At 40.7% G+C, this 24,123-nt stretch overlaps 1 protein-coding gene across 4 annotated transcripts in view; it reads left to right on the top strand.

Annotated features, from left to right (window-relative positions):
• The first annotated feature begins 4,554 nt into the window (after positions 1 to 4,554).
• tdrd12 (tudor domain containing 12) overlaps positions 4,555 to 24,123 on the top strand; it is a 29,150-nt gene continuing 9,581 nt past the window's right edge. The window contains exons 1-33 of one of the 4 annotated variants that reach the window (XM_031279814.2): positions 4,555 to 4,669; positions 4,973 to 5,044; positions 5,620 to 5,784; positions 6,033 to 6,169; positions 6,410 to 6,529; positions 7,115 to 7,170; positions 7,338 to 7,423; positions 7,882 to 8,059; positions 8,604 to 8,668; positions 8,753 to 8,877; positions 8,967 to 9,032; positions 11,591 to 11,642; positions 11,958 to 12,037; positions 13,131 to 13,193; positions 13,330 to 13,389; positions 13,612 to 13,686; positions 14,451 to 14,514; positions 15,390 to 15,497; positions 15,988 to 16,173; positions 16,417 to 16,570; positions 17,015 to 17,142; positions 17,435 to 17,626; positions 18,159 to 18,287; positions 18,864 to 18,981; positions 19,136 to 19,275; positions 19,559 to 19,785; positions 20,439 to 20,520; positions 20,693 to 20,874; positions 21,594 to 21,801; positions 22,085 to 22,177; positions 22,364 to 22,521; positions 23,167 to 23,487; positions 23,835 to 23,902. In XM_031279814.2, coding sequence (XP_031135674.1) covers positions 5,021 to 5,044; positions 5,620 to 5,784; positions 6,033 to 6,169; positions 6,410 to 6,529; positions 7,115 to 7,170; positions 7,338 to 7,423; positions 7,882 to 8,059; positions 8,604 to 8,668; positions 8,753 to 8,877; positions 8,967 to 9,032; positions 11,591 to 11,642; positions 11,958 to 12,037; positions 13,131 to 13,193; positions 13,330 to 13,389; positions 13,612 to 13,686; positions 14,451 to 14,514; positions 15,390 to 15,497; positions 15,988 to 16,173; positions 16,417 to 16,570; positions 17,015 to 17,142; positions 17,435 to 17,626; positions 18,159 to 18,287; positions 18,864 to 18,981; positions 19,136 to 19,275; positions 19,559 to 19,785; positions 20,439 to 20,520; positions 20,693 to 20,874; positions 21,594 to 21,801; positions 22,085 to 22,177; positions 22,364 to 22,521; positions 23,167 to 23,487; positions 23,835 to 23,902 — 3,910 coding nt within the window. In that variant the 5' untranslated portion in view covers positions 4,555 to 4,669; positions 4,973 to 5,020. Of the gene's footprint in view, positions 4,670 to 4,715; positions 5,045 to 5,619; positions 5,785 to 6,032; positions 6,170 to 6,409; positions 6,530 to 7,114; positions 7,171 to 7,337; positions 7,424 to 7,881; positions 8,060 to 8,603; positions 8,669 to 8,752; positions 8,878 to 8,966; positions 9,033 to 11,590; positions 11,643 to 11,957; positions 12,038 to 13,130; positions 13,194 to 13,329; positions 13,390 to 13,611; positions 13,687 to 14,450; positions 14,515 to 15,389; positions 15,498 to 15,987; positions 16,174 to 16,416; positions 16,571 to 17,014; positions 17,143 to 17,434; positions 17,627 to 18,158; positions 18,288 to 18,863; positions 18,982 to 19,135; positions 19,276 to 19,558; positions 19,786 to 20,438; positions 20,521 to 20,692; positions 20,875 to 21,593; positions 21,802 to 22,084; positions 22,178 to 22,363; positions 22,522 to 23,166; positions 23,488 to 23,834; positions 23,903 to 24,123 lie in introns of those variants that run through there. The other 3 variants (XM_031279818.2, XM_031279820.2, XM_031279819.2) reach the window with 3 other exon arrangements.

Raw genomic sequence — 24,123 nt, 5'->3', positions numbered from 1 at the left:
TCGCCCCCCTGCAGGACAAGAGGGAACGCACAGGACGTAGTCTCACTTTGCCAGACAACAACCTCATAATCCTTGTATTTACTTGTGCACACTTACATAATACGTGTTTTAAAAGTAGGAATTAAGACGATTTAGCTAAATAGTTTATTTAGTAAACATGGTCATGTATTTACATTGACTGAGGATCATGTAATCAATACAAAACGTTAACCTACTTTTAAAAAGAGGTATATTAAAGTCCTCATGTTATGCTTTTTGGCTTTCTCCCTTTCCTTTATTGTGTTATATATCTTTTTTTGGTGCATGTTATAGGTTTACAAAGAGAAAAAGCCCAAAGTCCACCCCTCCATCTCCAACAGAAAACACTGTTCACAAACTGCTCCAAACAGCTCTATTGTAGTCCAGCCTTTACTTCAGAGACAAACGTGGTCACTTTGGAACACACGTTATAATGCTCACCTAGCTGCTAGCATGGCACGCCCTCATACTCTGCTTCTGACTGGCTAGTAGTCCTTACCTAGGTACTGTCAGGGCACGCCCTCATACTCTGCTTCTGACTGGCTAGTAGTCCTTACCTAGGTACTGAGCATGTGCGACTCCCAACAAAGATGGAACAGAAGTGAGAGGTCTCACTCTGTAGCTAAAACAGAGAGCTCAACACACAGGGTGAAAAGAGGAGCTGCAGCAATGTGCAGTACAACAAATACATGATGTTTTTTGAAAATTAAACCATGTAAACCTATTCTGATATAATCTCTAAATACAATTATGAACCTGAAAATGAGCATAATATGAGCACTTTAAAGAAGATGTTATGACAGGTAGGTAGAATGTCATGATGTCACTGTCAAAGGAATCAGATAAAATAGTCCCGTATGACAGAGAGAATTGCAGAGATAGGTTGGTCAAAATTGTTTATTTCTGTTGTCATATTTAGCCATAGCTGTAACGTTTAAAGATATATTAAACATGGAGGTCTGTTCTGTGTTGCTTGGCTAGCTCTTCGATGAACCAAATCTAGACTTACATGTACGGGATGAAAGAATTTTTTACCTTTTAGTTTTCGGAAACAAACATTGTGATTGGGTCTGACGTTATAGGCCTGCTCTGAATTTATTTCAGTTGTAAAACAACAGTTAGGAAGAGTAACACGATGTCTCAAGATCATTTCCACACCGACCGAGAGCTGACATTACCCAATGTCAGGACTGAGGGTGACAGGGTGAAGGAGATACCTAAATTAGAGCTGGAAGAGGATAAGTTGTGTTTGATTGATAAAAATAAAAATAGGACTGCTAAGTTGGTGGTTGAGCATTGTGCGGCTCAACTTGAATGCCTAAACAAGAAGGCTCAGCAAGACAAAGATGAGCTGATGCAGAAGGGGGCCCAACTTGAACAAAATGATAAGATACTGCAGACAACGGTAAAAAAAACTAATGGCAGCAGTGCTGGATCATGAGGAAAGAGAGAACTCTCTCAGCAAGCAGAATAAGACCATTAGTGATGAACTGGCCAGGCTTGAATCTCACACAGACAAAAAGCAGGCAGAGAACGATAATTTATGGGCAGAAGTTCATGATCTGCAGAAAAAAGAGAAAATCCTAATTGAGAAGAACCAGAGCCTGAGTGCTGAGGTGGCCCTCCTTGAATCTCTGAAAGAGAAACATCAAGTAAAGATTGAACACCTGTCTGAAGAAGAGAGAGTACACAGGGATACAGATAAAGATGAGGAAATTTGCCTACAGAAGCTGACTAATGATGAATATCTGACGGAGATCAAGCAATTGAGCCTAGAACTGCATGTTTCTCAGGGAAACAAAGTCTTTCTGAAGGAGCAGAATGAGAGCGTCACCAAGAAGCGAGCTCCACTGGAGTCCGTGACAGTGAAACAAAATAGACTAAAAAATCTGAAAAAAGATGTGCAAGATCTTCAGCACCATGTAAACGACGCTGTGGGGACTCCAGCTGCTCAGGCTGAGACCAGCAGCTGGTGGCGTCGCTGTGCTGAAGGTACACTGAAAGCACGTTGGTCTGTTGGCTCAATCACTGCGAGTATAGTTATTGCCGTGGCTATTCTAACCACAGGGAATGCCAACTTCAATACAGACCGTAACTGCGACCCGTGGGACTGTGTCTACAGCCTGCTACAGCCCCCCTGCAACGGCCATCACCGGCTGCCTCGTCCTTTCTGAACAGTGAAGGTTCAGTTATGTTATGTGTGTATAAATACTGTAAGAGCCAATTAGTGCCCTTGGTATAAATAGGAACCAGTCTTCAAACCCGGAAGCACATACAGTTTTTGACCACACAAACACATGCACACACGCACACCAACACCACAACACCACACAGGCATACGTATACTGTAAGCAGTGATTTGTCTGGAAATCCAACTAAGAGCTCATAATAAATGGAACCAAAGGTTTTAACTGCAAATGTGACTTGGACTTTCATTGATCAAAAAAGGTAAAAAATGCATCAATTACTCTACCCGTGGAACAGCACCTCAGGGGCTTAAAGATGGCCGGGGCTTAGCCTCTACAAATATATTCATGTTTTTATTTGCAGACTTTTTAGAACAAGCATGGGCTAAAAGGAAGAATATGAAATACATTGTTTCGCGACATGGTGGTGCAGTGGTGATCACTGTCATCTAACAGGAGGCAGGTCTTTCTGTGTGGAGTTTGCATGTTCTCCCTGAGTCTGTGTGGGTTTTCTCCCACATTCCAAAGACAAGCAGGCTACCAATTAATAAAATAAAACCAAAAAATAAATAAATTTGGAAGTGGGATTGAATCTGTAAAATGAAAATTTAAATGTTTTAGATAGAACAGGAACACTTGAGCATTATAATAATGTAGGCTAATAAAGTAAATTACACATGTAATTTAGATTTTTTTTTGAGATTGCTGCATGCTGTAGTATTGTGTAAAATTTGACTGTGTGGTTTTCTGCAGAGACATTATAAATAATAAACAATTTAAAAGATTCAGATGGGTTTCCTCCTTTCACTTTACACCATGAAAAGTTGACTTGAGAATAAATACTTTTACTTTTCAAAGGCTACTTTAAGTACGTTCTGTAAGGCTTCAAATAAAGGAATTTTACACTCGGTGACCATTGTTTACTTAACTATAGGACCTAAATAGGGCTGCAACTAACGATTATTTTCATAGTCAATTAATCTGTCGATTATTTTCTCGATTAATCGATTAGTTGTTTGATCTATAAAAATGTCAAAACATGGTGAAAAATGTGGATCAGTATTTCCCAAAGCCTAAGACGACGTCCTCAAATGTCTTGTTTTGTCCAAAACTCAAAAGATATTCAGTTTACTGTCACAGAGGAGAGAAGAAACTAGAACATATTCATATTTAACAAGCTGGAATCAGAGAAATCTCATTTTTTTAATAAAAAAATTACTCAAATGATTAATCGATTATCAAAATAGTTGGCGATTAATTTAATAGTTGACAACTAATCGATTAATCGATTCATTGTTGCACCTCTAGACCTAAATATGTCTTCCACCACTGTATAATCTACCAGTGATATACTATTTCAAAACGTTTGTTTCATTTTGTTGACATATTATAAAAGGGAATGTCTTTTTTTTCACTTCTTAAGTCATAAAATACTGTCAATAGACAATGTTTGTTTTCACTGCCAGACTACATCAGACACTGTGACTCAATTACTGATTTTAAAAACAGACTTAAAACATATCTCTTCAAGATGGCTTATGGACTGACTGACGGACTTTTTATTTTTTTATTGTAGGCCTATTACTATAATTTTAATGTCCTTTTTTGTTTGTAAAGTGACCTTGGGTGTCATGAATGTGCTTTAAATAAAATGTATTATTATTATTATTATTATTAAAATGGAGCAGTCTGCAGGAGCAAATAGACAGGGCACACCCTCATACTCTGCTTCTGACTGGCTAGTAGTCCTTACCTAGCTACTGAGCATGTGCGACTCCCAACAAAGATGGAACAGAAGTTGAGATGTCTCACTCTGTAGCTAAAACAGAGAGCTCAACACACAGGGTGAAAAGAGGAGCTGCAGCAATGTACAGTACAACAAATATATGATGTTTTTTGAAAATTAAACCATGTAAACCTATTCTGATATAATCTCTAAATACAATTATGAACCTGAAAATGAGCATAATATGAGCACTTTAAAGAAGATTAAAAAAAAAAAAAAAAATCATTCTATGGCAATGCAAAAAATAAACACCTAAATGTGTATTTTGGATATTTTTTGTTTTAACAATACGCATACAGTAAGAAAACATATAATGGAAGCAAAATAGCCATGAAGACATGTGGGGATAGAGCCTTTGCTGCTATGGTACCCAGACTCTGAAATGCTCTGCCAACCAGCATTAGGTTTGCTGAGAATGTGGACTGTTTTAAGGGACAAGTGAAGACTCACTTGTTCAGGCTAGCTTTTGGCTAGCCTATGCCTTTTATTTATTGATAATTGTATCTGTTGTATTTGTATTTTACTCTACCGACTATTTTTACTATGTTTTTATTGTCTCGGAGAAGGAAACTGGTGTATCTCCATAGCGACCTCTACCGGTTACAGTCACAATGAAGTTCACTTCCATTTTTGTCTTTCCGATTCACCGGCTGTTCCCCGGTCAGGAGCTCGGAAACAGGTACGTTTTACGGGTTAACGTCGATGGAAATAAACAAAGAATACAAAACAATGCCTAAATGAACACATGTCAAAGCCGGCTCTATCTAAGTGCATTTCTAGGTTTAGTTTTCATTGAACTAACGTTAGTGTAACACCGGTTAGCCGACGTCAACATTAGCTAACGTTAGCCCACGTTAGGTTACGTTATGCGCGCGGGTCTTGGTCTTGGGTGCAAAATGTCTGCTGCTAACTTTTCATCTTAAATTGGCTTAACGTTGCAGCAAAATCAGATAGTTAGCTAACTTGTTGTGTTTTCTTACAGTGGCTGTTGTTGTTTAGACTTGGTTGGGAATTGACGAACCGACACACAATGCTGAAAATATCAAATTTGAAGGTAAGTGAGCATTTTACTAAGTCAACTATCAATAAGTGCTAGCTAGCTAACATTGAACATTGACATTGGCCGTCGTTAAGTAATTAGGGCGTGATGCAGTTGGGAAAAACGTTAGAAGGGCTTTGGGGGTTTCCGTTATGTCTCGTTCATGTGAGTCGATTTAAAAACTGTTTTATTAAAGAAATAACTCACCACAATCTATGGCTGCTAAAACGCTCTGTTGGGGGCCTTAAGTTGCAATTTTGTTAGACGTTAAAACGTGGTAATGAGGTACATTCACTGCCCTCTGCCCGGTTAACCCCTGTGTTATCCTCGGGTCAAATTTGACTCGTTTTCAAAGTTTTTTTATATCAGAAATATGGATTTCTTACAACCTAATTGCCCCAAAATAACATGGATGCATGTATGTACGTTGTATGTAATACATACAACATACATCCATGCATTTAGCTACTATGGAATTTGAGCGGGAACAAAACAAGCATTATATGACTGTAAATCATGCGAAGAGTGTGTATATCTGTAAAATTGGACCCAGTCCTGGTGCCTCTTCGAAAACATTTCTTTCTCTGCAGATTGAGAGCCCGTCCTGCCTCTGGGGTCGGGTTGTTCGGGGGCCCGTCGGTGACGCAGAGACCACAGACCAGTACGACAAACTGCTGACTCGGATGAACCTCTTCTACCACGACGTCACTCAGGACCTGCGCAAGCTGAAGCCCGCAACGTTAGAGGAGGGACAGGTAATGCAACGTCTGCAGTACGTGTTCTTGTGACAAATTGGGCTTAAATTGGGCTGGAGGTGCATTGGACGTAGGGCTGGGCAATATATATATTCTATCGACATCGATATATGAGGCTAGATATCGTCTTCAATTTTTGATATCGTGATATGATGTGAAGTGTTGTCTTTTCCTGGTTTTAAAGGCTCTATTACAGTAAAGTGATTTTATTTTCTGAACGTACCAGATTGTACTGTATTTCCTCTCAGGTGTATGTGGTGTACTGGTCAGTGAGGAAGTCGTGGTGTCGGGCCGTGGTGGAGTCGATCTTTATGGATTCGTTGTACTGTCATGTTCGCTGCCTCCTGGTCGACCACGGAGAACGACTCGTCATCCCCTCGGACCAGTAAGACCAGAACTGTACCAGTCCTCGACACTGGACCACTGTCATTTTACCAGATTAGTCTAAAGAGTACAAGAGGGTTTTGATTATAAGGCACTTAATTGCGTCACAGCTGATTTTCTTGAACATCATTTATCAAACAATTTCAAATATATATTATATATCTTTTGCAGACCTGAGAGATGTTTGTGTGTCTGTGCTGTTTGATTTTCAACTTTTGTGTTTTCGTCTTGGTCTGACAAGGATACGAATCGCTATGGAGCCCTTCCTCCAGCTGCCTTTCTGGGTGAGAAAGTTCCACCTGGCGGGCATCAAACCAAAAACCCTGCGAGTGTCTGTCTTTGAGAAGGCGCCAGCGCTCATGTAAGACAAACTCACTGCCTACAACTGAACTGTTGATGGATTAGTGAAGCACGCTACACACAGTGTTTAGGATATCCACAGTTCCAGTTTTTCAGATCTTGAAAAGGTATAGTAAGTGATGTTAATCCAATACACACACACACTCTCATAGAGCACCTTACCATGCATACTGAATCACAGGGTCAGTCCCTGCCCTGTCACTGCAGGTATCTATCTCTATCTCTAATACACTTTATGTCGAATTCAGCGAATATCTCCTCACGGTCACCTGGCTCTCTATTTTCTGTCTGCGCTGAAAAAAAAATCTGGCGTTAATACACAGCCCTGTGTGTGTAAATGGAAAACAAACCGAAAGAAGTGCATGAGCCACAAAACACTATTTCAGCCAATCTGCAACAGGCGGCAACAGTTGATGAATGAAGGGGGGGGTTGTATTTGTTTGGCAGTTGAGTTCAAATATCAACAATCTTTGCGCAGCATTGTGTACTGCACCTTTGACCAACTTCATCTCTGTGTTTACATATATATTTCTACTGTAAAAGTAAATTCACTTTTAACTTGATGCTTTATTCTTTTCCTCTGCAGTCCGTCCACTCAATGGGACAGCTCTGCTACGCTCTACCTGCACAAACTGCTGCAAGGTGACCAACATGGCAGATAGATGAACAACTGTGGTTTTCTTCTGTAGATTTAACTTACTGGAATCAAAATGTGTGATGTTCTAAACTGCTCAGCGGTGAAACTGATGCTAAAACATGTTTCCAATCTTGGGGAGTCATTCTGATTTGAGTTTACTTCCTTCCACCAGTGTCGACGCAGACAGAGGCCGTGTTGCTTGAATCCGAGTCGGACTCCACATCCATTGAGCTGTACCTGACCGTAAGGAACGTCAAGGTGAACTTTGACCCCTTGGTGTAAAATTTAGCAAGTCACGTTAATTTAGAAAAAGAACTTCAAACATTAAGTATAAACACAGAACTTTATACAGACATAAATATACATAAAATTCCTTAAATTGTGGCCGGGTTAGCCCAGTTGGTAGAGCAGGCGCACATATATAGAGGTTTACTCCTTGACGCAGCAGCCGCGGGTTCGATTCCGACCTGCGGACCTCTGCGGTCTTCATCTGTCCTATATAAATAAAGGCCTCAAAAATGCCCCAAAAAATCTTCCTTAAATTCGCTACTTAAAGTCTTGTCTAACGTTGTTGACAACATCCAGTTTTCATCGGCCCTTCTCTTGTTTCTTGCTTATGTTTGACAGTTATATCCTTGTGCATTTTTTAATCAGAGCTTGTTTTGTTTTTTTTACACATAGTGAAAAGAATCACCAGTATTTTGTTGATTTTTCAGATCTGTGTGAACGACGATCTGGTGGCCAAAAAGTTTGCGTACTATAGCAGAGAGTCAGCTGACAGCAACGGCCTGGACGAGGTGGACACACATCCTGTCATGTTGTCCTACAGCATCTTAACCCAGACTGTCGGCACAACGTCAAAGAAACCGACAGCACAGACCCAACTATCTCCTGGTAAACACACAGATGTGACTTACTTTTCGGGGCAGTCATGTATATCAAGACTTATAGTGTGTCTCAATTTGGATACTTTGTGAGTGCACTAACATGTAGTACACTGGGCACACTTGTGCAGTGCGTACATTTCGACATAGTAGTGGTGTCTTAAATCGCACAAGGCCGTTATGCACTGACTGGACATTACTCTTCTGTTAAATGGTAAATTGTAGCCGGGCGGAGCATTACCGCCACCTACTGTCCGCCTGGCTATAGTTTCTCAATAACTGCCAGCAGCATAGTGGTACTTATTGGAAAAAAACCCTGCATAAACAGTGTGTGTATATATATATATATATATATATAACATTGTATAGCTCGTGTTTCGCAGTTTCAATAGTAACTGCTGCAGCTCCCCCTCGCCACATTTGCAAGTTTAAAAATACATTGGTGTTCCTGTAGCTTCAGCTCCGTAGCAAAGATGGTGACCGAAACAAAATGGTGTTGTGAATCTGTTTTACATTTTGCATTCAGACTGACTCTAATCTGGTTTAACCCTCAGTGATGTCACAAAATCTGACTGCAGCCGAAGCTGTTGATTGGCTGACGGCTCCCTCTACACCTCAGGTCAGCAGCGCTGCTCACAATGTTACTGTCGGTTCTCCAGTAAACATCCACACGTCCTCACCTCTGACCTCTCTGCTGCTTTAGAGCCAACAACATCAGCTGAAGACCTTCGAGGAAGGCAGCAGGTCAACGCTCACAGACGGACATCTGTCTCCAGGCAGCCAGTCAAAGAACGGCCCAGACGCTGCTGCTGCTGCTGTTGTAGAGCGGTAAGCGCACGTTTGATTCAGTTCAGCAGTTCACTGTTGAACAGAGATAACTTATGAATCTAAGTTAACCGACCTGCTCTCATGTTCAGTGATTCGTCGGAGGATACAGACTCGTCTCTGGCTGCAGCTCTGAGCAAAAATCTCAGTTTGTTCAGGTAAGAATTAAACTCAATCACATAGAGCTGCACAATTAATCAAATTTTAATCACGATCACGATTTTGGTTTCCCACGATCAAATTCACGTGATCAAGCGATATTTAAAATGCTTCATTCAGTTCATAGAACGCTCTGTATCAAAGTTTTTTTCCCCCAAAGCTCCGTAAACCACTCTCTGATCACGTGCCTCCATGAGCCAATCAGTTGTTCCCCGCACCGCGCAGCTTAGTTTAGATGTAGACAGTCACAGAGGACAGAGTAACGTGAGGAAAATTCCACAACAGATAGTAGTCGGTCATAAGTCGTCACGAGGTTTACCAGTTTACCAGTAAACGCAACATTTAGTCCCGTCTGTGTTGTTTTTCAGACAGCAGCAGTGCTAGTTTGAGTCTTTTAGCTCATAGCTTTAGCGACAGACTGTTGTACGTCCCGCTGTTGAATCCTCTACAGTGAAATACAGTCACACTACACCGTTTAGCTGTCAGCATTTTAACCACGTTTACTACTGTAGCTAACGGTAGGCTAACGTTAGCTGCTGTGTAACGTGTTATTAGTGTTTACTAGCGTGACATGCAGCGATGGTTCTGTTGCCTCTAACGTCTGTTTTGGAGCATCAGAGCGCAACGCAGACATTTAAGTGGCACCGTAATCCGCGTTGCTATTCCGTCCGGTAGATACCGGGCACATTTTAACATGCGCCGTTAACATGAACAGAAAATTGCGTTGCCTGTATCTTTTCATGGCAAACGCGCATGTTTGGAAAGCGGTCGCACAACAGCAGAAATGGCATACTCCTTCATAGTATCCTTCAACAAAGGAGGAATGTAGCACAATATGGATGTGAAAGCAGTTATAATTAGCCTATGTGACAATAAAATTTGTTTTGGTTAAAATCAAGAAATAATCGTGATAATTAATCGTGATCAATATATTGATCAAAATAATCGTGATTATCATTTTGGCCATAATCATGCAGCCCTACAATCACATACAGTACTTCTCACAACGGCACGTTTCATGTCTTTTTAATATGACTGGTTGATACTCGCATAGTCTATATCGACGACGTTTCATTTCAGGGATTGTTCTGTAAATTCTGCCAGATGTCCCCAATTTTAGGCCGGATGTCCGTCACCTTCTGCTTTCTTTGTGTTGGCATTCTAACCTCCGGTGGATTTATGAAGACTATGGTTAACTGTAGGGCTGAAACAACGAATCGATAAAATTCAATTTATTAAAAAACTTGGCAACGAGTTTCATCATTGATTCGTTGTGTCGCGCGACACGCCACTCAGTCGCGGAGATAAAAGCAATTGAGTTGAGTGCCGTGCGGAGCGGCGCGGAGCGAAAGAAAAGAAAAAAGAGCAGAGCGGGGGTAGAGGAAATACGGAGAGAGACCGGAGAGGCCCTTAACGTTGTTCTGAAACACATGGCGGAGGCAGAGAAATCAGTACGACCTAAGTCATCCAAGGTGTGGGAGCATTTCACACTAAATAAATCAAAAACGTGTTAATTGCAAGATAAGCAAAAGCGACACGGCATGGCACGGGCGCACCACGGTGATGATTCAGCACCTAAAACGTAAACATGTTGGAGTCCTTGATGAGGAGGAAGGGAGTTCAACAGCAGGGTAAAGTCACTACAGAATCCTACTTTTGTTCCGTTTTGAAGTGAGGAACGTAACGTCCCTCTTCTGGTGCTGGTGTTTACTCGTTATCCAGCTGACTAGCATGACAAGCTAGCGTTAGCTCGTTAATAACAGTAGGAAAGCAAGACTAAAGACACGTTTTTATTCACTCGCCTTTTTTGGCCCATTAATTTTCATCATGTATATATTCTGTGCTTTGTCCCATATCAGTTATTGTTGACAAATATATTTGTGTGTGTTGTACTTTTTAATTTCATTTTAAAGTTCTTTTATAGCACTTGGTCATCTTAAGCTGTGTTTAAATGTGGTGTACAAATGAACTTAACTCGCACTTACTACAATGATGGTAATAATTTAATGAATAAGCTTCAAGTGAAGTGTGTGTGTGTGTGTGTGTGTGTGTGTGTGGTCTGTATCTGCTCTTTGGGTTACTTACCTTTACACAACTATTAACTAAAACAACAAGTATGTATGTAAGTATGTATTGAGTTTTTTTTTATCCGATTCATCGATTAATTGAAAAAATAATCGACAGATTAATCGATTATTAAAATAATCGTTAGTTGCAGCCCTAGTTAACTGCTCCTCAGATCTCTGCAGGGTAAATCCAGACAGCTAGCTAGACTATCTGTCCAATCAGAATTTTCTGTTGCACGACTAAAACTACTTTTGAACGTACACATGTTCCACCAAAACAAGTTCCTTCCCGAGGCTATTTTGAAGAGGCTCCGGTGCTTAGCGCCGCCCATGACGATTGTGATTGGTTTAAAGAAATGCCAATAAACCAGAGCATGTTTTTCTCCCATCCAGGAATGCTGTGTGGACTAACCAGACCCTCCTCCGCAGCGCTGTGGAGGAAGGTCTGGCAATGTGAAACTAATACTCATATCATTTCCCATAACCAACAGGTTCCTGAAGTTTCTGAATCCTTACAGCAGCTACCAGCAGGCGGCTCCATGTGTGAGTACATGCCCAACACAGGAAGTGTTTCTCAAGCTAAATGGCAGAACCTTTAAGAATTAAAGCTCTGGTACAGTTTTAAGCACATTTTTGACACCCACACAAGTTATATCCACAGGGGTCTAAACTCCTGGAGGCCTGTTGTTTGGGAATTTATCTTTCTCCTATTTTTTTTTCCCCCCTTGTCCACTCTAATGGAGTGCACACACGTGTGGTTGTTGGGTTTCTTGTAGGTTTCACCTGTACTGTTTGGTTAGTAATTCCTCAACAATAAATCTAGATTTAAAAGTTAGTTTTTTTGTTTGGTTTTTCCAGGTCAGTCAGCATGAAGTGCTAAAAGACTGCCGACCTGAAGAAACGACTGCAGCCTCCGCCACCTGCACAGGACAGGAAGTGTATGCAGACATCTTCAACATTAAATCAGTTGATTGAAATGACACGGGGAGGTTGAGAATGAAACATTCCGTGTTCCTCGATAATTCAACTTATTGTTACTGACAGCATTATAACTAGGGCTGCAAAATAAAGTTTTGTTTTTTTTTAGTTATCGCGATATCAAATTGCGCAATAAACGCATCGCGAAAGGCTGCGTCATATCGCTGAAGACACTCAGAGGGTTTTTGAGTTAATTGAAAGAGTGTCGGCAGAAAACTTTTTAATGGTGCCTTCTGTGTTCAGTTTAATGTTCAATTTGTTCAATAAAATAATGTTGGGAATTATTTCCTTTTTTTTTTATTTGTTGTATTTAAGCAGAATACTGAAAGCCACAGAAAGGCAGAACTGAATACACTGTAATATCTGTTTATTTATCGCAAGTAATATCGCTCAAATCGCAACTATTCAACAACATTATCGCATATTTTCCTCATATCCTGCAGCCCTATTTTAAACTGTCGGTAAGTGACTTGCGTTTATGGTCTGTAAAAGACATGGACGTTCAGCAGGACGAAGCCAAAAGCCTCCCCAGAGACATTTAAAGACATATCGTTATCATTCAGTGTGACTTACACTTTCCAAGGATATCATTGGAAATAAACATCCATAAATCCACTTAGAAATCATGGGGAAAAAGTCTTCAGAGTTTACTTAGAACTCGCCTGAGTCAAATCATCACATTTTTTTAAGTTTTCCTTTGTATAAAAGTAATGCAGTGATTCTTAGTCAATTTGCCAAAGGTAAACAAATGGAGCCCGAAAAAGACTAACACATAAGTCATATTTCACACTGAGATGATTAATAAACAAAGTAGGATAAGCAGCGCTTTCTGTGGGAAAAACTCCGATCCACTTTTAAGCAAGTTTGTTGCATTTAAATTACAAGAGAACCAGTGAGTATTTGGCGATGTTAGAATCACTCCACGTCCTCTAGAGAAATAAATCCAGTCCGAATTGGGCTTAAATCTTTAATTGATTAATGCTTAAGATTGCAGACCTATACTCTATGTGCCAAACTACTGCAGTGCTTAGGTAATTGTATTTTGTCACACAGATTAATCCCTTCAAACAACAGTGAGCCTGAAACACCGGACAACCAAGCATTGCTCAGTATGAGGTGAGACTGATTGATGCTTTCTTACTTCAAATGTCAATATTAGTTCATTGAGCTGATTGTTTTTAATGTTAAGTGAAGATCAGCAATTAGTAACTGCATTCTTCGGCTTGATTTTGTATTTCATTTGCTGAAAAAGTGGAGCTGAAGGTCTTTGTGAGAGCAGTCTGGTTAAATATCAGACAGATGAAGAAACAAGGTACAGTAAAATGTTCTGCACTCGCTGTTAAAGCCTTCTTTCCCAACATTAAACCCATATCTATTACAGCATGAATACATTAGTGTGACTGTCAGGTGTAAATGTGATCCTGTTAAATTAAATCTAAAAGATTAAGAGGCTGTCTGCATACCAGACACATTATCATACCAGGTGGAAAGTTCATTTTGTGTGTCCAATTTATCGTCTCCACTTTTGTTTCAGCAGTTTTAGTAGATCAGGGGAGTCGGGGCCAGCAGAGAAGACGTGGAGGAGTGAAGAGGACTGGGTCTGTTCACGGTGAGCTGCAGCTCAGAGGGAAAGGATTCACAAACAAACATGCAGAGTGATGGGTCGATGAAAAAATACGTTAACCCTTGTGTTGTCCTCACATCGACCATGCAACTTTTTGCTTTTCTGGGTCAAATTAGTCAAAAATTAAAAACGACAACGTTTTGGTCATCTTTTTCAACACTTTTTGACACGTATTCCATTTTTTTATGCCCCTTTTTCTCGTTTTCTTTTTTTGACACTTTTGTCACTTTCACGTTCTTTTCTCTATTTTTTCAAATGCTATAAAATTGAATAAAACACCCAAATTCAATGAAAGTAGTGAACTGATCATTTATTTTACTTGTGAAGAGCGCTGTAGGGAACCATCCACGTTATTTTTTTTGACAATTTGGTTAAAAGAAACACAAATTTCTGGTATAGAAACATTATGAAAATGGGTCAAATGACCCTGAGGACAACAGGAGGGTTAACATTTTTGTGTCTTTTCAGTCCTAATTAGTGCAGTGCCCGTGTGGAGCACGTGCCAGTTCGGAACCGGCCGATTGCTTGGGTCCCAGTGTTTTTGTTTTTACAACTTTATCTAACTATAGGCGCGGCTCAGCTGTGGCTCACCTAGAGATTGGCTTTTTTCGATTAGCCGTCACATCCAGGTAGCAATGTGGCCCCAGGTGTGGCGATGTGGCCCCGCCCTCGCTGCTCACAGAGATGCCTCGAATTTATAGATGATTATATCCAAGGTTTTTTAATTCTGACTGTTGTTTCCGATGCAGGCTTTTGGAGTGGTTGAACCCGAAGCCTTTGAACTTCGATCCAGACGCTGCTGAAGATGACACAGTAGGTTTTCTCATCTCATTCTTCAGAAACAAAATGTTTAGCATTGCAGGAGCTGCTGCTAAGGGTTTTGGTCTGAAGGTTGTTTGTTGTGGCGACAACCCAAGAGATCCCAAAAACTGCTCGACTGAATTCAATCTGTTATGTTGGCTGCCTGTAAATACATGTCAGTTAAGTCAGGAGATGCTGGCTTAAAAAACATGAATTAGGTACATGGCATTTGTTGTGCAAAATACCACCTCAGCTTATTTTTGCTGAAGGTTTATATGTTTGTTTTTTCTCCATAAAAGTGCATTATTTTGTTAAACTCTAAAAATGTACTTAAACTTAAACATCTTTAACTCAAGTGCAGCTGTTGCTGTGCTTCACCTGAGCTGCAGAATCTGCTGCTGATGTACCATCAGAAACTTGTGTGGTATGTGATACCAGAACATCAGTCTTTATGATGTTACCACCATATTTCCTAGGGCTGCACAATATATATATTTTTTTATTGTCATCGCAATATCAACTTGCACAATAAACACATCACGAAAGGCTGCGACATATCGCGTAAGACACTCAGGTTTTTTGTGTTAATTTAAAAAAAACTGCACTTTAAAATGTAACTGTCGTTCTCTTTTAAGTGGTGCCTTTTATGTTCAGTTTAATGTTCAGTTTGTTCAATAAAATGTTAGAAATGATTTCCTTTTTGTTTTCAATTCAACAAGCAATTTGTTGTATTTTAGAAGAATGCTAAAAGAAGCAGAACTGAGTACACTTTAATATCTGTTTAGTTATCGCAAGTAATATTGTTATCGCGACATTCAACAACGTTATCGCATATTTTCCTCATATCGTGCAGCCATAATATTTATTGTCTCATATGTCTGTCTCAGGTTGTTGCCAGTGATCCCAGGAGGAGTGGGATTCTGGTGCACTCTGTCCTCCCCGTGGAGCCCTGCACCAGCCTGGATGATGGCCCCATCACAGAGGCTCTCCGCTGGGTAAACAAGAATGTGCTCTGACTTTTCTTACCAGCCGCGACAGCAACGCGCGCGTGTGTGTGTGTGTGTGTGTGTGTGTGTGTGTGTCATAATGTGGCCCCATGAGACACCTACTCTAGTTGGAACTACTACTTTTGCGATCAAACAAAAGTACAATACATACTTGGGAAAGCAAAAGTGTCACAAATACAAACGTGTGACGAAAAAAAGGACAAGAAATAAAAAAAAAAAAAAAGAGTGACGACAGCTAGGTAGGTTGTTATTGGTTACAAGCACTCAGCCATTACAAACAACAAAATGATGCATCCCTAGCATGTATACAACCACAAAAGAGGATTTGAGTTCTTATCCAGGTGAGTAAATGTCTCTCTCTGTGGCCAACTTTTGTCACTGTGAATTGGTATCTGGACGGAAAAAATGCTATCAAAACATCTTAAGCTACACGTTTAAACTCCACCTGAGTTTGACGTAGTGACCTGTATGTCTCCAGGTGTTGCGGAGGAAGCAGTACACCACTCTGTCTCCAGCTGACTGTTACAGCTGGCCAGCTGTGGCTCGAGGATGCAACGCTGTCATCGTTGCCCAAAACGCTGATCAGCCACTCAGCTACATCGCCCCCCTGCTCTCCCACATCCTTCTCAACTCCATCTTCACCTGCCTCACCTCCACCTCAGGGGTGAGTACATCAGAAATACATGAATTGGATCAAAGTGGCTTATTTTTTTATCTCATCGGAATCTTAAACATCATTACATTAATTTTTTTTAAATACTTTTTTAACGTTTTGCAGCACACATCTTTTATACAGCACCATGATTTGATTGAGTGTTCTGTTGGTCATTTAGGTATTGTAAGACTTCTTGTTTTCAGAGGATTGTGCTCTAATTTTTTGGATCTGTACGTTCTTGTTGATGTTCAGCCCATAGCAGTGCTGCTGTGTCCAGGCTGGGAGAAAGCCCAGGCGGTGTATGACCTGCTGGAGGAGATTAAGGCTACCAAAGTCCTCCACCCTGCCATCTTGCTGCTGGGCGTCGGCAAAGACGAGGCCAAGGATGTCAGGATCCCCAAAAACTGTGAGCAAAGCAAAACCTCAGTCTGCTAGTGGTCAGCTGAGGACTCCACATATGTTAGGTTATAATAAGTGTCGCTTTGCCAGACCTTCCTCCAAAGGGCTGCGGAGGAAAGTCTGACTAGTCCACACAGCATTACGGGATTGGAGAAAAACGTGCTCTGGTTTATTGCCATTTCTTTAAACCAATCACAATTGTCACAATGGAGCAACGGTGCCTTGGGAAGGAACTTGTTTTGGGGGAACATGGGTACGTTCAAAAGTTGTTTTAGTCGGGCGTCAGAAAATTCCGACAGAAGAAAGCAGAAGGTAACGGACATCCCGGAAGTGGAACGTCGTGGATATAGACTGGGTTATAATATAAAATCCCCAAATGCTTATAAGTAATATTATCCTAAACTAAGGTAGTCATATAATTGCCAAGATTTTCTATTTTTATTTTTACCAGGCCTGCTGTTGGTGACGACTCCGTTCAGTTTTGTTCGTCTGCTGTCCTGCCACTGCTTCCTGTTCCTGCGCCTGTACCACCTTGTGCTGGACGAGGCCGACCAGCTGTTTTCTCTCGCTCCAGATCAGGTGACAGTCTGCTCATCATTCACACTCAACAGTTTCTGAGCTACAGTAGCTACTAACAGGCTGTTAATGTTTAGTTTACGAAGATGGTCTGTTTCTGATTCAGATTTACTTATTTACTCTTAGACCACACACAATTCTGTCCTGTTAGACTTTTTCCAGGATTTTTAAAACTAGGTTAATTCTCTAAACTTTCAAAGTTATTTCATGAATGGTTGCATCAACATCTTCTGCCTTTCCACCCAAAGTAAAACATTTCTACTGATTTCTTTACACATGCATGTTCTCCTGTTAGATGGCGACCATTTTGCAGCATTTCCAGAAGGTGACCACCAGCGAGGAGAAGGCTTCCTGTCCTCAGCAGCTCGTTGCTGTGGCGAAAAGATGGAACAGTCACATGGAGGGTTTGTTAGCCAATCACATGCCGTGCCCCTGCATTGTCATGACTGTCCCCGAGGAGGCTGCTCTCTATGGTAACGTTCAGCAGGTCAGTTCCAATTATCACCAATAATTACAACTTTATGTTGATCCTAAATCCTTAAATATGTTTTAATATGTTCCAACGTTTTATTATTTTTTAGCACCATTTATCATACAGATACAAAACAAATTCCACAATACGTGCCAGGTAATGTCAAGTGGTGCATATTCAACAACATTTTAAGGTGTGTAAAAGATGCAAACAGTGCAGTAAAATAACTTTATTTAGACTGATAAAAACTGATCTGATAATGTTGATCGCAAATTTATAATAATCACAATCCAAGCCAAGCCTTGAAAGTTTGAAAAGAAATGTTAAGTTAATTTCAAGGTTAACATAACTGTGAATTACTCCAAACTGTCTGAATAACTGCAGATTGTTTTATGTCTACTTGTTCTTCACCGTCTGTGGGACTACGTACGTATAAAATGTACAGAGAAGCCGCTGCCATACTTTGTAGTGTGTGGACTAATGCTCAGCTGTATGTTCTGACATCTGACCAGATTCTCAGTTTAGGGAAATGTTTGTCTTCCTACAGATCATCCTCATGACTCTAGAGAGCAGCAAGGTCTCAGTACTGTTGGGTGCACTTGATTTCAACCCCGTTGTCGGCCAGAAGACTCTGATCGTAGCCAACTCTGCTCAGGAGGTCGAAGACGTGTTCAAGGTGAAACAACTGCTTCAGTTATACCTCACATTCCTGTGGTTAAACCTTTGATTTAGGACCAATATGAGCCCAACAGATGAGTAAACCTAAATACAGTCATATCCTACTGTGAAGTACACTGTGTTAAGAATAATACAATAAGTTGTGTGAGTTTGTCTCAGCTGCAAATTGGCACCCTGACAGATTAGGAAACACATTTTATTTGTTGTAATGTGAAGGCAGAGATAGCAATTTGCCACAGCAGCCTCCACATTTCTTTTGAGAGCTGCTTGTAATGTTTGATTAATTTGTGTGGATTTCAGTGTGTGAATTTCTTTTTTTAACTCTGTAAAGTGTCCTTGAGGGTTGTAAAAGCGCTTTATAAATAATAAATGCATTAAAATGCTAGCAACAACACGGGATAAGTTTTGTTTTTAATGACAGGAGTGACAGTCTCTTATTAGCAAGTAGAAAAATCCTCTATCGTTACCACTCTCCATCCACATGCATAATCTACAGATGGAGTGCACTGATGGTGGAAAGTTAAACCGAAGGGCAGTTTTCTTTGAACTAACCAGTGTCATTTCTAAACTTCAGGCCGTGAGCAACAAATCAGCATTCTGCCTCAAGACCCACGAAGGTTTAACACACGAGTTTGACTTTGTCATTCAGCAGTGGAGGAAGGACATTGGGCCCAGCACTCATGTTATTCTGGGTAAACTGGATATATATATATATATACTGTATATAAGGAAACTGCTAACAAAGAGAACGTCATCAACAGTAAAGACATCTAGAGCCATTCTCCCTGAACATTAACAGTGCTACTGTCTTTTTGTTGTTGTCGTTGTTTGACCGTTGACCAATAGTGACCAACAACGAGTGTTTGAAGTGTCTGGGAATCAGAGATGCGACTTGTGTGGTCCATTATGGCTTCCCTACTTCCCCCAAAGTATTCGGCGAGCGGCTCTTCTGCATGGCGGAGAACTTCAGAAACCTTTCTGAACGAGTAAGAACAGATGGGATACATTTAGTAGATAGAATCATTCCTACGCAAATGCGGTCTTTGGTGTTTTTTGCCCCCAACGTCTCCTCCCAGGCAGCGAGGCAATGGTTATGTTTAGGGTTAAGGTTAAGGTTAGGGTTAGCTGCCTGGAAGGCGCCGTTGGAGGCAAAAAACACCATTGAGCCGCAAATGCATCAACATAACCACAGTTTCAGTATCCATGTTTGCAGCTACAAGGTACCCTTGAAGAAATTTGTGTTTGCATTTCCCAAATTTCTTACCCAAGGGTTCCTCTCAGGATCAAGCGGGGAGCCCTCATCCCTCCAGGTCGGTGCTGCTGATCTCTGAGAGGAACGCCGGTCATGTAGTCGGGATTCTGCGTTACCTGGGGCGAACCAACGCCCCGTTGCCCCCTGAGCTGCTGTCCTTCGCACAGGGCGTCCATGCGGCCCGGGAGAACCAGAAGACCAACAAGCCTTTCTGCAGCTACCTCAAGAGCTTTGGAGTCTGCAGGTCAGTATTTCCACTTCTTCAAATCAAGATAAACTGCTCTGTGTTTTATGTTTTGACATTTATGTTGATATTTGATGTGGTGAGCTCAATGTTTAGTCCTTAGTCTATAATCTGTAAAGGCAAAAAGAAAACTCAATATACGGAAAGACCCAGTTGAACAATGAGGCAATTCATTCATTAATGACATAAAGTCAATTCATTCAATTCAATTTTATTTATAGTGTGAAATCATAACAGGAGTTATCTCAGGACACTTTACCGATAGAGTAAGTCTAGACCTCACTCAATAATTTACAGATTTGCATTTTGTATTTTCTGACATTTTAGAAATAAAAGTAAGGAAATATTTCAGCCCAACTTTGGACACTACACAGCCTTCATGTTTTCACCCTGAACAAACTACAGCTTTTCATTACATGTTAACACTCCGTTACCCAGAGAGTATGACCGTCTCAGTGTTACAAGCTGCTGTAGACTTTTGGAATAAAGTTTGTAAAATGTTTGCATCCATGTATTATGGTTCAAATCCACTGTCCCAGGTCTGTCTCAGTTTGGGGAAAATAGCTTTCTGGTGCATTGCAGATTTAAAAGAAAAATAATAACAAAAATGAAAATGAGCCACATATTGTGATTGTGTGTGTTTTCCTCTGCAGAGACAGCAGTGTGTGTCCCGACCGTCACAGATACATTTCCCAGCTGGATCAGTCTGGGCTTCCTGCTTCAGGAGTCATAGAAGTGAGGAATTCACATTGCTCACTTTGTATTATTCCTTACAAAAGTTCCTGGCCCTTTTTTTCTGTTGCCTAATTAAAAGAATAGGCAACGATATTGTTGTTTGTTTGTTCAAAATCTATGATTGCACTTGTAGTATATGTTTACATCTGTTGTTGTTGTTCGATGCTCCCAGGTTGTGCCTATTTACATCAAGACGGCATCAGTGTTCTACGGTCGTATTGTCCAGAAGGAGGACGGAGGTTTCCAGAGCATGGCGTCTGAGATGACTTCTTACTATGCTAACAAGAAACCTGGAGTCCACGAGGTGCTGGAGGGAGGCTTATACGCTGTGCAGGAGGACGAGGTTTTCCACAGGTCTGACGTTAAATCTGAACATATATATATATATATATTTGCAGGCTTGAAAACAGCGGTGGAAGAACTATTCAGATCCTTTTACTTCAGTAAAAGTACTATTGCCACGCTACAAAAATAGTCTGTTAAAAGTGTAAGTCCTGCATTGAAAATGTAACTTAAGTAAAAGTATGTAAGTATCATCAGACAAATGTACTTTAAGTATTAAAGTAAAAGTACTTAGTGCAGAAAAATCCTCACATTTTAGAAACTGGAAAGGATCCAAACAGTTGTGTGTCTAATAGTCTAATCATTTCAGGCGGTTGAATTGTTGGGTAGTTTAATTATAATAAAACATTGTGAATTTATAAACTACATGTGTTTTGTGTGCAAAATCTTAACTTGTAAAGTAACTAGTAACTAAAGCAGTCCGATCAATGTAGTGGAGTAAAAAGTACAATATTCCTTTATGAAATGTAGTGGAGTAGAAGTAGAAAGACTCAAGTAAAGTACAAGTATCTCAACATTTGTATGCAAGTACACCTGGAAACTGGAACACAAAAGCCAATACATAGACAGCATTTTAGTTGCACAGCTTGAAACACTAAATGAGGCTGCTGGTTTGTTAGGAGGCTACCAACGAACCAGGTTAATTAATTTATCTTAATGTAAGTTTTTTTTACTGGGTTATAAACTAAAAACTCGTTTCACTTTCACAATTGTTGTGCTCCATGCGGCAGGGTGAAGATCCTGTCCGTCCCAGACAGAGGTGGCCGGCTGTTTTTCAGCGTCTTTGCTCGGTTTATTGATGTGGGAAAGGAGGAGGAGGTCAAATCCCATCAGATCCTCCAGCTCCCGGAGCAGTTCCACTCTCTGCCCGGCCAGGCCGTGGAGATCATCGTCTGCCGGGTCAAACCAGTTGACGCCGAGACCGACTGGCACCCCAAGGTTTTTATTCTCAGCGCCTCACTTTGCTCAAATATACAAACATGTCCCCAATATTCCTGTGCTCTATTAATTTACCAGAGTGAGGACATCAGGTGTCTTGAGTTTAAACTGTTTGAACTTAAAGACATCCTGTGTCAAATCTGCAGGTATTAGTGCTCAGATTTATGGCTTCCCCTGTTCTGGACTTCATGCTCTTAAGCGGAAAGATCAGTCCTGTGTGACGTTTTTTGGTGGTTACAATATGTGAATGTATTTTTTTTTTTTTTTTTTTTTGGGCTCACAGGTTACCAGGGCGCTCAGCCAGAAGATCCGAGGCCTGCAGCACCGAGCCAGAGCAGTCTTCAGCCTGGGAAACACTGTTTTTGTTGATCCCATGGTAGGTTTTTACCATTCAATCAGTGGGTTACTGATGGACGGATAAAGTATCTGAAATTAAAAAGGTGCTGTAGACTGTCCACTTTTTACAGTTTAGGGTTTCTCCAAAAGTCCAAAGTAGATCAAAAATGATTTTGTCAGCTTATTTCAGTCTGTACATATTCTGTCGTTTTTTTTCTCTATCGAGGTCCGTGTGACCAAGGTGCCGGGTATGAAAACTGTGATCAATGAATACAACGTGCAGTCGGAGATCCTGAACACGGGGATGGGAGTCAGCAACCCAGAGCATCTGGACCTGCTGAAGGCTCTCTGTCAAGAGAGCAAAGAGGCGGGTCACGTTAACGGGTAAGGAAACACTCAACTGTCCCAGTAGTGGCCTAAATAGTGGGTACATGTCAGAGTATATCAGCCACCTTCACTCAAGTCATAGAGAATGGAGCTCCTGCCGGCGGCCGTGAGGGAAGTCGTCGTTTACATGTTCCTGTTTAAATTGATCTGAAATAAAAACCATAACAGCTAGAGCATCCATTCTCTACTCTGCATTTTTGCTACGGCTTCTGTTTTTCACGTCATGACGTCGTACACTCGTGATGATGCTATCACGTTACGTGACGTCCGGTGCAAAACCGGGTGACACAATTTTTTGCAGATGAAACTATAAAAAAAAAAGATTACACCCTGCTCATAAAACTTCTTTTAGTGTTCAGAAATATTTTGTCATGTTTCTACATTAAGAAATCTTTTGGATGAATAGTTGTCAGATTTTTGTATTTAAAAAAAAATAAATAAAAAGAATTATGATACAATTTCATTACTTTTTTATTATGGTTTATGACTTACATAATCTTAGCTTAGGTTGCAATGATTTTAGGGATATTATGCATTTGAAGATACTCTAAGAAATGACATCACAATAATCAAAAATACCAATGTGGACCATTTCTGTTGCAGAGTTCAAAGGGTTAATGAAGCAGCGTTTGTTGCTTGTAGGTCGGGGAATGGTCCGGCGTCTCTGGAAGACAGGATCAAAGCTGAGGAGGAAGTTCTGGCTGAAGCCTTCAGAGCCGCTGAGGCCAATCGGCTCGCCGAACTTCCTCACCTCGCTGACATTCCTCCCCTCGAGCCATGTGAGCCACTAAGTCCAGTATTTCCAGTGATCCGGTCCCTGGTCCCAGAACCACCAGTACCAAGGGCACCTAAACTCCACCTGGTTCCAGTGTGTGTTCAGAAGATCCTGTCGGCCGGCCAGACAGCTATCGAACTGAGAAACGCCCACACTGTTGATCTGAAGTCAGCTGAGCAGATCATGAGGTTGGTGTCTTCATACTTAAAAAAGCCGAGTTGTTCTTTGTTCAAGCTTCAAATATTTAAGATTAGAAGAAAATTAAGTTAGACATTTAACCTGCATCTGTCTTCCTAACGCAGTTTTCTCAACCAACTCTACCACAGCTTTTATTTATTTAGAAAGTCTCATTGAGACTTAAGAACGAACTACAATAACATCATCAGAGAAAACAATCATCACACTCACATCAACACATTAAAACAGTCACAAAATATTAAAAAATATCAGGAGGTTTAACTGAAAGTCCCTCAGAGGAAGTAATATTTTTAGCTTCAGCTTTTTTAATAGAAGCTTTATGATTTTTGATTCACAGGATCGGAGATGGAGGAGAACTTTGCCCCATGACCAGCCAGGCTGCCTGTCTCAAACCCAAGGAAAACGGTAAAAATAAATTAAGACTGTCCTAATAGAGTACAAACTTCAGTAAGAATTGTAGATAGACACTCAGAAGCATCACGTTGCATGTTGAGTATGTAGATTATTAAAGGTCCTATGACATGCTGCTTTTTGGATGCTTTTATATAGACCTTAGTGGTCCCCTAATACTGTATCTGAAGTCTCTTTATATAGACCTTAGTGGTCCCCTAATACTGTATCTGAAG

The sequence above is a fragment of the Sander lucioperca genome, chromosome 7 (assembly GCF_008315115.2).
Source record: "Sander lucioperca isolate FBNREF2018 chromosome 7, SLUC_FBN_1.2, whole genome shotgun sequence".
NCBI lineage: Eukaryota > Metazoa > Chordata > Actinopteri > Perciformes > Percidae > Sander > Sander lucioperca.
This window is presented reverse-complemented; position numbering and strand designations above follow the sequence as displayed.